This window comes from Melanostigma gelatinosum (assembly GCF_949748355.1).
Source record: "Melanostigma gelatinosum genome assembly, chromosome: 2".
Taxonomy (NCBI): Eukaryota; Metazoa; Chordata; class Actinopteri; order Perciformes; family Zoarcidae; genus Melanostigma; species Melanostigma gelatinosum.
In genome coordinates this window covers 14,949,957-14,968,751 of record NC_136635.1, presented here as the reverse complement: position 1 = coordinate 14,968,751, position 18,795 = coordinate 14,949,957, and the positions used below count along the sequence as shown (strand labels likewise).

The window sequence follows — 18,795 nt, the reverse complement described above, 5'->3', positions numbered from 1 at the left end:
ATACTGTATCTGTCATAATGTTTAATCCATCACTAATTAAGACATTCTGATGTGTGTGTGAATTGAAAATAAGGATGATGATGTGTTACGTCTCATAACAAATCACAACAAAGCACAGTTCATTACACCAGAAATGGCTGATGGCCAACACTCATCAATCTTTTAGGATGCTGAAGCTTCGCTGGAAAGCAATGGGCTTTATGATGGCGTCGAACTGAAACAACAAGCAGGTTTCTAACATCACAGTCAGGCAGGAAACCCAGTAACTTGATCAAAAATGTTAAAAGGTTTTTCTCAGAGGATTAAAAAAAACAGAGCTTACGGTGAGCAGAAAAATGGTGACTACGCCATATAGCTCATCTCTATTCTATCCTCAGTGCGATATTACAAAAAACATTTCATGAAACTGTGTATAACTACCTAAATATGGACACTGTTTTTCTGAATCCCCTAACAACACATGATGAACGCTTTCTAAATTCAAAACATGAGTGTAACATGGCTTAAGAATCCTCTTGTTACGTTTCTTTCTTTAAGTATGTTGAGAATTTAATTCTGTCATTTATAGTTCTGTGAATAACAAGGCAAAGACCATTTGATAGATAAATGTTATTTCAGTGATGGTTTCCTTTAACTACATTGATGAATATCTGTCTTAAGTAAAAGTAGTGTTGCCATAGTGTACGAATACTTTGTAACAAGTAAAAGTCCTGCATTCAAAGTCTTACTAAAGTAAAAATACAAAAGTACCAGCATCAAAATATACTTAAAGTGCCAAAATCAAAGTACCGGTACTCATAATGCAGAATAGCCCATTTCAGAATAATGCACGTTGCATCTGGTAAAAGGTGGGGCTAATTTAAATTACTCCATCCCAATCAATAAAGTTGTATCTTATTTTAACCTATATTAATATACATCTTCTTTAATTTGTTGATAATACTTTGTATTATGTTTTATCATTTCTTTTTTTATTATTTTTGGACAGTAGTTTAGGTTACCAAGTTTACATTCACACCAGCATATATGGTGTCCACAGTTTTTCAAAGTTGGGTAACTTTGTACAATTTGGGAGAGTGTACACATAAACAAAAAAAATAAAATAAAAAATAACAAACAAAACAAAACAAAAACATCAGACAGGGGGACTTGAGAGAGAGCGGGATAGAGGTCGATGATGTTTGCGAAGCTAAATCAACGTTACAGTGTCATTCGTTCGCTATTCCACAAAATCAGTTTGTAATGGTTTTATGTATCTCACCCACTTGTCCCAGAGTTGAATAAACCTGTTTCTCTGAAGGCGAAGGGAAAAAGTGATCCTTTCCATAACATAGATGTTGTTTGCTATATCTATCCGCTCCTGTATCGCGGGGGGCTCAGGAAGCAACCAACGCCTTGTGAGTGCTTCTTTACAAGCAGTTATTAAAATGCCAAACAGATATTCATCTGGACGCCCTGTTTGGGAATCAAATTTTCCGAAGAATAATGTGGAAAATTGCAGTGGCAGGTCAGTGTTAAGTATGCTTTTTAATATTTTATGAAACTCTGCCCAGAAAGCTTTTATTACTGGACACTCCCAGAATACATGCCAGTGATTTGCTTCCGGAGCCCCACACCGTCTCCAACATGTAGCATAGTATTATTAATCTAAATATGAAAGTAACTTCAAACTGGTCTAGCAAAATAAAAGAAGTACAATATTAGCCTTTGAAGTGTAGTAGAAGTATAAAGAAGCAGATAATTGAAATACTCAAGCAAAGTACCTCAAAGTTGTACTTAAGTACAGCACTTGAGTAAATGTACTTGGATACTTTCCACCACTGGTCTAAACTGAGCTTGTCTGTCTAAGCAACAAGAACTGTACATTCTCATCATGCATGTTCAAACTCAACACCATTTATCAACACACAGGCGTTACTTCTTCTTCTTGCACAGCAGATGGCAAATTGGCTTTGATACAGGTCTAACAGTTGCTGTGTAGTTTGCACTCCACCACTTGGCAATTTCTGACTACACAACTCGGCAGTTGTGAAAATCTGTGTTTAAAATATCCAAACAATAATTCACTCTTCCTCCAACATTTTACCAGTCTTGTATCCAATCCTTGGTCCAATCCTACATCATACACATATACACCTACTTGGTATTATAATTTAAATGTAAGTATGGAATCATAAGTTCTCTGACACCTTGTTAAATAAGTGAGCTTTTTCTCAAAACCCCACTCTTACAAAGACGAGCCATTCTCGGGGCCACGGCTTGGGACATTATCCAATTAAGGAGGAATCAGCTAGGTCAATTTGCCCTTCTCTCCCTTGATGGCTACACGTCCTCCTGCATGCTAATGCCTCTTGGAGGTGAGCTGTGTGACAGTGTTGGATGACTAATGTAAAGCTATGGATGCCTGGGAGGTTAGCTGTGGTCGATGACCCCATCGACAATCTCAGCAGCATCACGGGTCAACCAGGCTAACGACATTTAGCACAGAGAAGATTCACAGTTGTGGTGATAACGATAACACCAGGCATATCAGATGCAGCGTGACAGAGTGCTCAGGCAAACGGGGTGAAATGCCATCGGCAAAATGTCAATGCGTGACTCGGGTCCCTGAAGGAGCTAAAGGCAACTGCTCCCAGGCTCTCAATTATGTGATGAAATATGAATGTTTATGGGTTCTGATGTGCTAATTCAATGATGTGCAAATGGGAGCTAACTTTAGGGTTTTCAGCTTTACATTTTTTTAACATAAATCTTTGAATATATTACATTTTTTGTTCAATAACAACCAGAGGGAGAGTCATCTTTCTTATCCCAGCATGTTGAGATAAGTTACCAAGACAAACAGTGATCTATATTCTGTTCCATCAGGCTACAGGCAATGCTACATGTTTTGCATTATTGACTTTGGAAAACATTCTTTCCAATGCCAGTATTTCCCATGTTGATCGCCCGTAATCGCTGTCTAGGTCCTTGTTACCAGCAGCACAACCCATTTAAAAGTGTATTGCCTATAAATGACCTTGGCAGAGTATCATTACTTTTTTTATAGCCTGCTTTCTGTCTTTATAATGTAGTTAAAGTCTTGCACTATAAATTACAATGTCCACTTTTCACAGGTGACTTCAAGTATATTGCTTGTGCCTTGCATGACGGACTTAAGCCACCAATCAGCGATCTCACACATCAGTAATCTCAGTAATAACGAGTGAACAGAGCTCAGCAGTTAAACATTGACAGCATACACTGGATATCTTCTCAACCTGACACTGTTTGCACTGCATCCAATGCATATAGACGTGAGAATTAGGGTTGCAAATGCAGACAAGATGCATACAAACACTTCATCACCTTGCTGGATTGTTATCTGCTTTGGGGCATATTTCCTGACTTTGCAACTTTGCAGCTAATTAGTGTTATTCATCCATCGGTTAAATCCAATGAACACAGCCCATAAGTAAAATAAACGCTTAAGAGGTTTGGAGGCCAGAGGAGCAGTAAACATCATAGATACGCAAGTATTTCTCCACACATGAGGCAATGATATGTAGAGTATAGGCCTCCTTTTATGCAATGATGTCATTTTTCTCTGGTTGAAAGACAAACTGTTGGAGGCTGATTTCAGCAGCTGTAGCTAGCTGGATAATTAAGCTAACTTTAGCACCATGAGTTTGTTGAAAACTGTTGTCGTAAAACAAGAATCCTGAATAAGGAGTCTTAAATATGTTAAATAGGAACTTGATGGATACATGTTAGCATGCTAAAAGACTGAGGCTAAAGCTGGCATGTCACAGACAAATACCATCTATAACAGTTCCGTGTTGTTCTTGTATTGCAGTGTACAGCAAGTATGATAAGGAAAATGTCAGATTGTTGTTTTTGTTCTAACATAATTCAGAAGAGCAGATAATCCCACTGTATAATCTCTTCATTCACTTTTGCTCTTGAGTTTTTGAAAGGTTAAAAAACACCAACCCCCAAATTCTTTAAGTGCAGATCATTTCTCTACTACAGCCTCATGCACACCACTTCATTGTGTTAGGAAATCCAAAGCCTGACAGGTCTGCTGTGCCTAGTTGCTTAGCTACCAAAACTCAGTGTTTGGGGGAAGGGTTTAACGAGAGGTCAATGGCTCTATTAGAAAATAATGCTGCTTACTGTTATCGCTGTTGTCGTCCACCAGGATGATCTCTTTAAGAAGGTGGGTGGGCGTCCGGTTGATGGCAGAGTGAATCGACCGCAAGATGACGGAAAAGGCTTCATTCACAAAAATGAACACAATGCCAACTTGAGGGAGGTTTAAAGGATAAGTGAGGTTTCTGCACCTGTGGAGGACACATAAAACACCATGTTGAGGCAATGTTTAGACCTTGTCCAAAGGATTAACAGATACCTTTGACATTGATTCCTACAGAGCAGGGTAATGGCAGAATTCATGCCAACCCAGCTACTTGGCAGACTATATCAGGATCCTATTTTCATAAATCACGGTGTAAATGTAAGAACTGGCACTAGTCCATGTCCAGCAGATTTTAAAAACTCCAGCAAAAGTGGTGCAACTGTCATACAGTACGATCAGTTTAGGAGGAATAATTGATCATGTGGCGAGTTCTGACATCAATCAATCCCATTTCTTTCCCTATCAAAACATTGTTTTCTGCAAAAATAGGTTGACATTTAAATTTTTAATTTGCCTCTCCTCCCAAGAAGAAACTGATGGCTGTATGCAGGAAATGCAGAGAGAAGAGGCTGTTAAAATCTGACTGTAATGCTGCTGCATTTAACACCTTTTTTAGTTTAGATTAACGTATTTGAAATGGAAATCATGATCATAAAATGTTCTGTGTATTGACACAAATGTCTTAGAAGACAACAATGACCTTAATAACAGTATGTAGATTGTGGGAACAAAAACTGTGGCAAGGTCCTCCTATTGACATGACCTTTTAATTTAATTGTAAAGAGTGAATCGAGGAGATAATTGAAACATCTTAAATGTTTTCAGTCCTGCCAGTCAAATTGAATTGATCTTACAATGATGTTACAACATCATGCTGCAGGAAGCCTGTTGTATTTACAGAAAGGCCTGGCTCCTTCACTGCTTTTAGGAAATGTGTGCAAGATGTGAGTGATTAATGCATCCCCCAGAACAGTGTTGGATTCGAGCCAGTACGAGTGGGAAAGGATGGTCTCAAGGGAGTTTAGTGATGTGCGGTGGAGAAAATGCCCAGAAGATCTTTGGGCTGTGCAAACTTTCCCACCAGGATGTCACTCTGTGCGCTCCTGTAAAATGGGAACATAAAAGCTCTGCTGAAAACCACGTGACATCCAACTGATGCGGTGCGACCACAAGTCGTTCGTGTATTGTGTATTTGCAGGATTCCTTTGTGTCCAGGATTAAATCAAAGTCCCCGTGTACGTAACTGTAAAGTGTCTTTGAGAATCATGACAAGCACTCAACAAATAAAATGTATTATTATTATTATTATTAACTGCACACGGCTTTGAAAATGCACGTGTTCCTTAATTTACAGGCTGCAGGTGGAAACATGCACTTTATCCAGCGACCTTCAGCTGGCCGTAGGGGTTTGAGATATTAGTACAGTAAGAGTCCCCTTAATCAAGCAAACAACAAACAAGAGTTTTCTCAGCAGCAGCATTGCACTGAATGCTAAAGGCAGATTGGTTTTCAATTAGAGGCACTTAGTGTTTGATGAGGAGCAACAATGTGTTTTTCAGCGTAGCAAGTGCCTCATGAGTCTCTATTTACGGTGTTACCGATAAGTCCTCAGAGCTAGAAAAAAAAAGAAATGAGCACAGAACACCAAGGTAGATAAGGTTGACCGATGAGGATATATACACACGATGCGAAATGGTAGTCAAGTAAAACAAGCAATTTGAACACGACACCTTGGGCTCTAGGAAATTATAATTTGACATTTTATAAACAAATCGATTTACTGAGAAAATAACAGATTCATAGACAATTTTAATTGTTAGTTGCAGCACTGACACAGTGGCAATTTGTTAACCGTCAGAGATTTTGCCATTCTGTATTTAATGTCGTGGCTTTAATTCATCTAGGTTTGTTAGGCCAGTGTGAGATGTGTTGCAATGTTGCAATTACTAAGTAGACCTGATGTTTGTCAACCACTGCTATTAAGAGACACACCTATGTGTATAAGTGTTTTGACACTGTCATGTACAGTAGTAATCCAACCATTGAGAGGAAAAGTCTGCTTGTAAACAATCAAACTGTCACTTTTACAGCACAACAATGTGGACACTTCAATTGGACAATTCAGTCTCAGTAACAGAAAATAAATTAACAATTTACTCAAACATCTACATCAACAGCTGGTGGTGAGTGTAAGGTGATAGTACATAAACATGATGTTGTTGGTGTTTGAGCACCATTATAATTGCAGTCTTACCCATCGGGCCTGAGGTCTGGTATTGGTCTGTCTAAAGAGAGACGATCACTGAGGTAGCCGTTATATCCATAGTACTGGAACAGCTTATATGCCACCCGCCGGTTGTCCGGGCTGAGCTCCTGACCCCAGTGAGCGAACAGCGACGAGTCAGAGAAGGATGTGTCCGTATCACCGGCCTCTCCCCTCCCTGGAGACTCTAGGAAGCACAGGAAGACAAATAGCATGAATATTTGTCGAGGCCACAGTTGCTCAAGCCACCGGTAAGGTAGTGCATAAGGTGACATTTAAGGGATGTGGAAAAAAGATGGCGCTAATATAATCACTGTGATGAATGCTGCTTTCCCTTGTGCTGTAATGTATGTTAGCAGGTGAAGGGTGGTCTGTCATTTCCAGAGATTTCCAGAGATTGGCTGTCCTTCAACAGAAACACTCGGAGTTCATATCGTACACGTGATGAGAAGCTCTGATGTTCTTGAAACAAAAGCTTCAATCCCTACCAGCAGCTGGCATTATGTCCTGTAGCTGGCCTTGCTCTTTAAACTGTGCGGAGGAATAAGTGAAACTAATTTCCCGAAAGGTATCGCTAGAGCAACACGCACAAGCTTCCTTAATAATTAATCAAGTGCTAATGTGTGATCATCTTTGGAGCAAGTGAACTTTTTTTTTTCTGCGAGTGTTTTTGCACGACAGAAGATTGTAGAATGACTTTGTGCTTTAAAGGACTGAAAACTGAAGGGTTCAAAATGAGTGCATTCCTGACTCGTTTCATAGCTGAGCAGCACTGACAGCACTGAGAGCAGAGACACATCCCACAAACACACACTTTGTGTGACAAAAAGTATATTACTGCTCGTGGCCCTTGTAGACTCAGATCATGTCCAGACTCTATAACCCAGCGGTGGCATCTGTTAAAGATTCTGTCCTGCTTCCAAGAGGTTTTAATGCACTTCAGAAGCAAACTTCCGAGTGTGTTTAACAGTCAGGGAGCTTTACCCCGCTTTGGGCAAGCGATTTGAATGCCAAAATAAAAAAAATACAAGAAGGCAGTGATTTCATCTTCACAAAGATACAAAAGTTTCCCAACTGCACTTATATGATTGCAGCCTGTACCTCAGTGATTATGTCGTGAAAAAAAAAAGATGTTACTGGAGCAAGATGTTTTTAATTTATTACAGCCATTCCATTGAGGTCTAGTATCTGTTGGAACATTATGCAGGGGTTCAACCACAGTCGGGTCTGAATATTACAGAGCTTTAGTGTTGTTGCACAGCACAGTAATATCTCTGGTCTGTGGAAATATGGGGGTGTGGGTGAGAGGCTGGTGGTGACAACCCAGTGAAGTTGAGAAAAATCTGGAATAATATTTGCACTGAGATTAGTGACAAGGGCTGTTAGATGTATGATGGGTTGCCTCATTACAGTATAAAGAAACAAGCTTCAATTCATACAACCTATGCTAGTGCAAACAGTTGCTTTCTAAGAATAAAAGATGCCAGTCAATAATTGAATTCATATTAATTTACTTACTGTAATTGAAAATGTTCTAGTCACCAGGAAATTAAATCTAATGAAAATTGGTGCTGGTATTATCTGTTAATGATTTCATTAAAGAGAGGGCATCAGTCCCCAGCAGCATACCGAGGCTATACAACAATAAAAAAAGAGACAAACTTCATTAAGTACCTTCAGTATTTCAGGTTAGTGCGGACAGTCAGAGTCAAATCAAATGCAAGCTAGGAAAAGAGATGGGAATGGTTTCTTCTTTTAATTAACACTATTTGTAATAGCTGTGATTTCTGCTGTTTTTGTTCAATCTATTCTAAATGAATGTCTCTCAAATTTCAGAACACAATAAAGGCCAATACATCTCAGACATGACCTGAAATAGTGAGGAATGACAATAAACCAAGAAGCTTCAAAGACCCAAAGAGGAAAGAAAAGGCTTCAAGTCCTCAGTCACACTGCAAGCAAAAGACAAGGTTAGGTGTGTGTGTGTGTGTTCAGTATGCATGTGTTTAAGCAGATTGGTGAAGGTTAATATTCATGAGCAGATTGTTTTAGCATACAAGTGACAGCCAGTCAGCCGCGGAAGAACTAAGACAACAATGTGGAGGCAGGTGTGAAGGGATTCCATTAAGAAGCAAAACAAAAATAACTGCTTCTGGAAAGGCGCGGGCTTCTAGTAAATGTCTTTGGAAGGTGAAGGAGTCTATTGTACCAGTAGTTAGGGAGTGTGTATCCTCTAAAATGAAATCATGCAGTACCTCTCTTACACATTAAGAGGACATTTTTATATTGAGATAAAAAAAGAGTGAATACTGGACTTACATTTCCAGGAAACATGATTTCAAATAAATGATGATGTTGCTCCGTAACTATTGGTTGTGTCAATAAGCAACTGTTTGCGAACAAATTCACGCTATCAACTCAAAAGGTACATATCGTGGAAATGTGCTCAGAATTTGTTCTGCTGCCCCAAAGAGGCAACAACTAAAATGCAAGTTGGCTTTCTTGCCGAGTGTTAGAATAGAAGATTGGCCGTTCTCATGTCTGAGATTGAAATATGAAGCTTCATTATCATTATCATCATTAATTCTAATGTTTTGAGCTGGCTAATTATTCATTTCAAAATAAATTATTCAAGCAATCAAGAGCTGGAAGGGTGAAGCATTATAGAGCCGGACGGTGCAATTAGGCGAGGCCGGCAGAGAATACCACAGTAACGGTACACGTCCAAAGTGTAAATATATAAACGTATTCATTTACAACCAGATATATGTCCATCACAATAGAGAAAGTTGTTTAAGTTTGCTATAGAATATTAAGAGACCATATTATAGCTAAATGCAATATTAGTATAATCACAAAATATAGAAGACACAATATTATTTAACACACCATAGCAACATTTGGTCATGCGTGTTTCCTTTACCGTCGGACTATTTGTAAGGCAAGGCAAGTTTATTTGTATAGCACATTTCAACAACAAGGTAATTCAAAGTGCTTCACATAAAACCATTAAAAGCATCAAAACACAAGGCAAAAGAAAAGGAGATTTAAAAACAATTAAAAAACAGTGTAAGAAATAAAATACAGTAGTAAAATTCAGAAATGCAGGAAATTGATTAATATATTAATTGAATGTGGTTCAATTAAAGGCAGCAGCAAACAGAAAAGTCTTCAATCTTGATTTAAATGAGCTGAGGGTCTCAGCAGACCTGCAGCTTTCTGGGACTTTGTTCCAGATATGTGGAGCAGAAAAACTGAACGCTGCTTCTCCATGTTTAGTTCTGACTCTGGGAACAGAAAGTAGACCGGTCCCAGACGACCTGAGGGGTCGGGATGGTTCATAAGGTAGCAGCAGATCAGAGATGTATTTTGGCCCTAAACCATTCAGTGCTTTATGAACCAACAGCAGGATTTTAAAGTCAATTCTTTGTTGGACAGGAAGCCAGTGCAAAGACCTCAGAACTGGAGTGATGTGATCCACCCTCCTGGTCTTAGTGAGGACTCGAGCTGCAGCGTTCTGAATCAGCTGCAGCTTTCTGACAGACTTTTTACAGAGACCTGTAAACACACCGTTACAGTAGTCCAGTCTGCTGAAGATAAATGTGTGGACAAGTTTTTCCAAATCCTGTTGAGACATAAGTCCTCTCATCCTTGATATATTCTTCAGGTGATAGTAGGCTGATTTTGTAATTGTCTTGATGTGGCTGTTCAGGTTGAGGTCTGAATCCATAACTACACCGAGATTTCTGGCTTGGTTTGTGGGTTTTAACATCAGTGACTGAAGCTGAGCGGTGATTTTCAATTGTTCATCCTTGGTACCAAAAACAATTACTTCTGTTTTATCTTTGTTTAATTGAAGACAATTCTGGCACATCCAGTTGTTGATTTGTTCAATGCAGTTACCCAGCCCTTGTATGGTGACATTTGTATATATTTTTTTCCCTCACCATCTGATTCCATGTGAACGCAGCATAAACGGCTATAAATGATTGGCTCTCAATGTTGAGGTAGCTGCCGTGTAAAATGTTATTACTGATGTATGTAATTGGAGATTTTGCCAAAGCAAACAGCCTTATTGCCTATAATAATGCATGCAAGCTGTAACGAAAGTGTATTGATGTTAACTAAGAACTACCTGAGTGACCAAAGTCTCTTACATTTACAATAACAAATGTCGTAGCCTACCGTATCGAATACAGTTGTTCATCTTTTACACAGCACAATGACATAGCTGCGTTAAAAGAACAGTGCACAGCGAACGGTACAAGCGTGAGGCAGAATATCTTCAACTCCTAAAATTCAACATACAGTTGTTAAATGTTGTACTGCTGTGATGCAGAGGGGAAGTGTATCAGCTCTTGATAAGACGACGCTGTGATTCGACTAAAGGCACCATAAAAGTTCTGAACGTCTTTCAATCCTGGCAAGTACGCCTAAAGGCCCATCCATTCCACTGCTGTGATTAATTAGCCTACAGAGACTGTTTCCTCAGAGGTGAATCCCTAAAGCAGCGGTTCGGGCACGTTGGTGTTGTTTGGACAGGGTAACGTTGGCAACGTCGTCTGTTTGGGGTATTGTGTAAGTGCTGCACATACAGAAGATGATTGACAAACATGCTAGCACAACCTCACTGAAATGTGTTCAAAGACGTCACAATGAGTCACATGACTTGTTTTTCATCAAGTAGTCATGTGACTTACTGTAACCTTGCTGTTTGGAGAGCGCTTTCCTCCTGAGTACACACTCAGTAAACTCACCTTGGTGCCAGCTCAAGTAAAGCACAAATCAAATAGCCGACGCAAAATCTAGTGAATGTGTGTGTGTGTGTGTTTAGACAGGTGAAGTATTCCCAAAGCTTCCCAGCAGCACTCCGGCATTTTTGGAGTGCAGCACTCTGCAAGTGTGCTTCGACATCAAGGCAACAGAGTATAGCTGTCTGCTCGCACTGTCGCAGAGGAGAGGCAGGAGAAAAGATGTGCACATGCACCATGTACATGCTGAAAAAAGGAAATCACGGGAGACCAAACAAAGACACTTGATAAAGAAGTTGCTGAAAGAGAACAATAAACCTCCAGGTTATACATGAACTTTGGTTTTCAGAGGCACAGCAGCACACTCAATTATTAAATTTGATCTGATATTAAGATTCACAGTGATGAAACTGTCCCCTATAAGCACAAAGATTTGATCAAATTGTATCTATTCACTCCCTCCTGTCCGTGGAGAGGAAAATGTTTTGGATTTCAAGCCCAATTCATTATAATTGTTACCACCTCAGAGATAACTCCCCTCCATGCAAACCTAACTCACCCTGACAGATTTGGATTTTTGATAAAAACTGCTGTAGACCCGAGTTGTTTTTTTTCTAAATGTACCTGCCTCTTCAGGGGAAAGAAGGAAGCATTTGTCTGTTGTAACAATGTTTGTGAAAATCAATAAAAGGGTAAAATCTCGGTTGAGAGATCTTTACTGTGTAACAGACGCTGCAACTGTCAAAGGACAACCACTCGGAGTAGTCAATTCTAAAACGCACACCGTGGGTCTTCAGAGTCTTTAGCTCTTTTTATTCAAAAAAGGCCTTGATCTCTGCGATCTTTTGAAACAATTTTCGGAGGTCTTTTGTTTTGTGTTGTCTCTATACATTTTATAGTGTTTGTTGAGAGACCTGAGGGATGTAAAAGTGTTGCTTTTTCACACTGTGCAGGTGATAACTGGTGATACACAATATGTATATGAACATAAATCAATAAGTTAATGGCAATATGTTTTTGGCTGACTATCATTGTTAATACTAGTAACAGTGAGTTTAAAAACAATATGTATTTCATTTACACACACCATTAATTTAAGGGTTAATGTAAAGAGTCACTAGTTCTAAACAGTCTTACACTGAGCTTGCGTGTTGCCACACTTCTAAGTAAACCAAATTAAGTTCATTTTAGTGTTTTGCCTCAATAATTTAGAGACGACTTGCATCCTGACTGATCTCTCACAGATACAGAGCAACAAACTCCTCACTCTTACACGGAGATACTTCAGGCAGCCACTGTAGCAGTCACAGGTATTGAACTACAAACTACAACTGACAAGCAATTATGGTTTTAATCAGATGATGATCCCTGTTTGACCTCGACAGCAGACAACCATTTAAAAACAAGTCTGTAGTTCTTTGTTCCACAGATTTCACTATCTGTAAATACCCTCCAATTACAGCAGACAGTTTTGCAATTTATCCTCAGTCATTGTGTCACTTTGCATCCAAAATAATGAGAGCTGCAGAGCATGAAGCCACAACATCAAACGCTGTGGTGCAGTCAAAATATTCATTGTATATTCAGTCTGACACCGACTGAGAGGGAGGAGAAGACCTTGACGTAGACTTCAGTCTGTTAAAAAAAAAAAAAAACATTCGCATAAAAATGTCAAGGCCTACCGGTGTTTCTACAACTTGATATCAAAGCAGCTGTCAGCTAAAAGAGATCAAGTGTTTTAAAAACTTTTCACGTTCAAGGCGGTTTTGACAATAGTGCAGGAAATCCTCGTCATTCCGCCACATTCACCAGTTTTACAAATGCATTTCCTGCCGAGCAGCTCAACACTACACGTCTGAACAACAGCTTCACATGTCGATATCTGAACTTCTGTTCCTGTCTCCTCGTTTCCTTCAAAGTTATATTAAATCACGTGCTGTCTTACTTGAATAATCCTGCAATTTGATAACTATTTTAAGTATTTAAATACAAATTTTTCCTCATACAATGCAAATGTTGCTGAAGTTTAGTCCTCTGCCATTGTAGTGCACACTTTGTTGGCAAATAATATTGTTTATCTACCTACCACAGTGCAGATAAACAATCTGAACACATTGTGTGATTGGCTGGTAAGCACTAGACCTTCTCTATCACTGCTACACAGCACACATTGCATGTGTATTTCACTGACGCTCTGTCATCTCTACAATGCTTTTCAGTCTGTATACTCTTCCCATTGGCCATAGAATTCAAAACTTGTTTACAAATGACATATAGTATTCAAAAATGGTAAATTGTGAAAGCTAAAATGATTTAGTTGGTCTTCTAAACACTATTAGTTCACTTAAATACAAATGACACAAGTCTGCAAACATTTGGATTCAAATCTAGTCTGCAGGCGGGTAGCAACCAGTTACATTTACTTTCTTACATGAGCTCAAGAAACCTTTTTGAGTAAATTGTACTGATACGTTTCAGCATACTTTTTACTCTTACTTGGTTAGATTTTTAGAGAAATCTCATTACTTTGCTTTTATTTATGTCTTTTTTTCTGCATCCATGATCCGTTTGTAGGCAGGTGGTCAGCTAGTCCCAGGTCTGCTGGTGGTCTGCTATGCTACTGGAGTCAACACATGACTCAAAGTAGCATGGCTGAAGCTACAGCAGGAGTAACGTTGATGCTATGGGTTTCACTAGCAGCTAATATAGACAGAGTCGGTTGTGTTAATGCTAATAAACTTAATATCATATACACAGTCTATCATGCTTCATGATGAGGCATTAAACTAGTATGAGACATTTTCAGAAAGTTAAGAGACTGATTCTTCCACTTCTCGAATCTTATTGTCTTCATGTGATTGGAGAGACCTGGATGTGATCTGTGGCTGTCTGGGAACTGGGAACTGGGACATTTAAACTGGATTGATCAAGTTCAAAGACAGTTTAACATGTTGACACTCTGTTATGTCATGAAGTAAATATAAAGACTATTATACACAAACACACGATTTGCTGATTCATTTGCCAAATCATATAATAATGGACAAGCAAATCATGTAATTCATCTTTAATAATTATATCTTTACATATTGAGTATAATATTAATATTTTGCTGTCACATATAAGAGGTACAGCCTGTGAATATAACCGGTGCATATGTGGCAGGTTATCTAATCAGGAGACGATGACTTGTCTATTTATCACAAATGAATGTTCACTTCTTGAACTTTTATCAAATAAAAGACTTGCCAGTAAGTTCTTTTGTTCTCTTACTCAAGTAGTAATTTCAATGACTACTTTCACTTCTACTCCTAAAAAAGTATATATATATTTAATGTTGCAAAAACATCCTTTGAAAACAGCCCTGCGTTAAAAGCATACAAAGTTGTTGTTTTTCGACAGCAACTCGCAGCGACATGACTCCCCTTCACCATGTTGCGATCTCTTCAGAGTACTCGCATAAAAGTACTTACTATAGAAAAAAACACCAGTTGGCTTTTTGTAACAGGTGAACACAGACGGCTCCCCTTCCACCTCTCTCAACTACACTTGCGTAAATGTGTAGCTTGTGTTTTTTTTCTATTCTAACATATTTGCAGGTGAAGAGACAAGTTCAACTGTGCTTCAGTCCAGAACTACTGTTGTGTTATCCTACAGCCACACGGTGAGTCATGCTTTCATCTCGTTCCGTTCCTGCTTTAACCGCTTTAGCTGCAGGAAGTATTGCTGATAGGCTCCTAACTCAAGCTAAATGACACAATCATATTAGACCTGTTTCATCATCTCTGCATTTGGCTGTCTGTGAGGTTTGGAATAAATTCTAAAAATTAAATCGATCGTGGCATCGACTGCTTTCAAATTAAATCTCAGGTCCCCCAAGAGCCAGCCCGTGAGGGTCTTAGATCTCGGGAGAAACAGCCTCCCGGCTCATCCAGTCTGGAGGAAACTGGTCAGTGCGCTTTTTTAAACAGTCATTCATATGCTGCCTTTCATCCTTGTATACCGCAGCTATTCAGCAGGCAGGCTACCTGTCAGTCAATCCCCCAGGAATGTGATCAGCATCACGTTCAGGTGTTAGCATTTACTGCATGTTGGTCTACTTGGCCTGCTGTTCGTGCCTTGAATGCCAGATTATGAATCAGTATACATCACGAATAACCCATCTTATTTTATGTGAGAACATTTTGGTTTTTGTTAACTACATTAGTAGTTTTGGGGATAAATTGTAAAAGTCATGCATTTTATTACATGTTGTGGCAAGACGTGCAACGTGTAAAGCATTGGGCAAAGGAAACCGTGGTAAAATATAAGCTATGAATAATGATGCACACATTTTCCTCAAATTTTGGTTTAATAAGACGACAGTAGTCCTTTTGACAAGACTTGTTTAATTTGTAATAATACAACATCAAATTTAGAGCTGTGCTCATCAACGTTTAAACATTAACAGTATGTCAAAGGAATGTTTCAATTTGACAGGTGTCGCTTACGCTGCAGAGAATCACAACTCTGCAATTCCTCTGAGGTCTACAGAATGTTTTACTGTTCCCGCCTGCACATATACTGTTTTGTTTCACTCTTACTGCTCTCATCAATCTGTTTTCCAGCAGCAGCAGGCAGTGGAAAAAGCTCTGATAAACCTGGCCAGCACAAACAGTGTCAAGCCGAGGCGCAGATCCGGGACTCAATCACAGATACAGACACAAGAGACGATGTAAAGATTAAATTTACGGAACTTTACTGGAAAAAAGGTCAAAAAACAAACTTAAAGCTACTCCAACGGAGCGGGAAAAAATACACAAAGAAAAAGAAAGGCAAAGGTACAAATCAGGAGTAAACGCTGGCGCACCAAGAAAACACGAGGGAGACACAACAACGGAAAGAACAAGGACGATCTGACAACCGGAACAGGGAAAGCAGGGGAGTAGATATGTGTGTGGGGTGATGAGGAGATTGAAGGCAGCTTGGTGGACTGGGCAGGTGAGTGGGATGAGTGTCATCAGGGGAAACACACACACACACACACACACACAGAGACATGAGGATGTACATAGACAACTGTTTCTTAACATCTTGTCGTGCTGACGCTGAGTGACTAGAAAATGTGATTAATGAAGGTTAAATAAACTGAAACCTGCCCTTAAAATAGTCAACAGAAAGGGACAAAGGGATACCAACCTGCTAGTGAGGTGCGTTGCAGAAGTATTTTTGGGTTACTTACAAAATGACTCGACACTTTCAACAATTTTGTTCACAGCTGAGGGTAGAGTCACTGTGTTCATGGTGCATGGCACTCTTGATATCTGGAGCTCCACCAGTCTACCTACACGCTCACATCAAAGTGTATCATGAAGAAGATTCTTGTGTTTGCAGAACATGGCAGCTCTTACACACTGACTTTGCTCTGCTGTGCATACGTATACTGCACATTTATAATCCTCTCTCACGGCACTCTCAACGTAGTGACAGTAAATACAGCTAATAACCAATTAGTGTGTTTACTGGGTGGCGGCAGAGTCCACCACTGTATAGGTGATGTATGGGCCTCTGTGACTGGCTCTCATTACGACGCATCAGTGGATGGCACGTCACACTGGCATTTCCTCTTAAAGAGAAGAGGGGTGTGTGGCTTTGTCTTTCTCTTTGTTTATTACCATGAGGGGATATACAGCGGCAGATTTTAGGAGGGCGGTCATGTTTACTTGCGGCGGCTTTTGTCATCTCTACCCCTTTTGTTCGTTTCTCCTCATTAAAGTGTTGCGATCACTCGTGCCCTTCAGAAGGGTACAAAGGCTTTCTTTGTGCGTTTTCCTCTTTTAGGAGAAGAATTCTCCTCGAGAAATTCAATGTCATTATCGTCGACAAATTCTGAGCAACTAACTACAATATTTTCCTTCTTTGGAACAACATCAGATATTAGGAGACAGCACTGATGTTATTTGAGATCAAGCTGCAGACATTTTGCTCCTGCGCCACATTTCCCATTCTCACTATTCCATTAAATTCAGTCATCTGAGATGCCTTTTCTGTAACATCCTATCAGATCTCACTTCCTCTGCACTGAGCCTGTGAAAAGAAGTGCTTCTTCACTGTATCTTTTCAAATTTTTTTTTATCTTTAAAGCTGTATCTATGCCCCACGCTTAACATTATTTGTCCTTCAGTGGGAGTTGTTTTCTTTATTAAGTTGAGTCTGAGGTGTAGCCTCCTCTCAGAAAAGCACACGTCCGCATAGGATATAAATCAAAAATATTTCAGAGTTCATCTGAGAGCAGAAAAATAAACTGATGGAGCCCAAGGCATGGAAAAGTACAGGGAGAAGAAGGCCATTAATCTATCACTGAGGGCATCTCTCTTTCCTAGCTGACACCAAATATTTACAATGATGTTTTAAAGTATAACCTCTGGAATTTTTCAACCAAGACTTATGTGTTTGTGTGTTTTCTATCAAACAGATTTTCTGTGTTTCCGAGCGTTCAGTAACACAATAATGAGCCACAGACCCTGGCAAGTAGGAGCTACACATTCAGAACATATTAATAAAATTGAGTTATGAATGGAGATACATTTTTTTAATCAACTTTGAATTGTGTTCACTGTGAGATTTTTAAATAGGAAATAGTGAGTAGATACTCATACAAAAACACTCCCTGTCAATCATCACTTATGACCCACTAGATGTGTGCGGTGGTGTCTGTGTCTGCAGAGATCCTGCATTTTCTCTTTTCTTGTCATGAAACTGTGTTCAGGACGTTTCAAGGCGTTTCTGTGGCCGTCGCTCTGCCTCTGCCTCCAGCTCTCACTCATCAGTCTCTTCTCTCCTGGGGCTCTGTTCTCGGACACTGTAATCGGAATCGTCTGAGTCAGAAGCTCCACTAAATTCTCCTGTCTGGACACAAATACTGTGCCCATTATCCAGCTGGACTGAAGATTGCAAAACACAATCACAAATCTTGAAATATTTCAGCCTCCCTTATGAACTGAATGGAAATGGCAAGTCATGTTCAAAATGCCTTCAGAGTGCAGCTAATCACAAATAATTAATCACAGTTTTTGTAAAACCAGACACCAAAAAAAAAAGTGGGTTTGAAATAATGTGTCAGAGGCATTAATACTGTGTTGTAGTGCATGTATTGTGATGTCCATTGAGTTCTATCAAACTAGTTTGGAGTAAATAACTCAAAAATAAACAAATGTGTGTATTCACGTCAGTAAAATATTCTCTTAACAAGCCAAACAACAATAAGAGTTTACAGCCCACTATGAGGCTGATGAGAATGTCAACGATTTTGCAGGTATATTGTTATAAACCAAAGTTTTGGTTGGACAAATTGAAATATTTATTCTGATGGTGGCACTAGAGGAAACGTCAGCAGGTCACTAAAATTGCAATTCATCATCGGGGGGGATATAAATGTGTGGACCAAATTTAATTCCATTAGCTGTTGAGACATTTCACTCACAACAACAAATCAAATTTATATTCACCGAAGTCATTAGGATACAATGTCCAGGAACCATGAATATCTGCAGAATAATTTCTGCCAATCCACTTAGTCGATGCTGAGGAATTTGTCAAGATAAATCACAACTTTTAACATGTTG

General features: G+C 39.3%; 1 protein-coding gene across 2 annotated transcripts in view; it reads right to left on the bottom strand.

Moving 5' to 3' along the window:
* galnt18b (UDP-N-acetyl-alpha-D-galactosamine:polypeptide N-acetylgalactosaminyltransferase 18b) overlaps nucleotides 1-18,795 on the bottom strand; it is a 70,407-nt gene that overhangs the window by 34,587 nt on the left and 17,025 nt on the right. For both annotated transcript variants that reach the window (XM_079285414.1, XM_079285415.1), the window contains exons 2-3: nucleotides 6,432-6,627; nucleotides 4,156-4,322 (exon numbers count right to left, since the gene is read on the bottom strand). In XM_079285414.1, coding sequence (XP_079141540.1) covers nucleotides 4,156-4,322; nucleotides 6,432-6,627 — 363 coding nt within the window. The remainder of the gene's footprint in view (nucleotides 1-4,155; nucleotides 4,323-6,431; nucleotides 6,628-18,795) is intronic.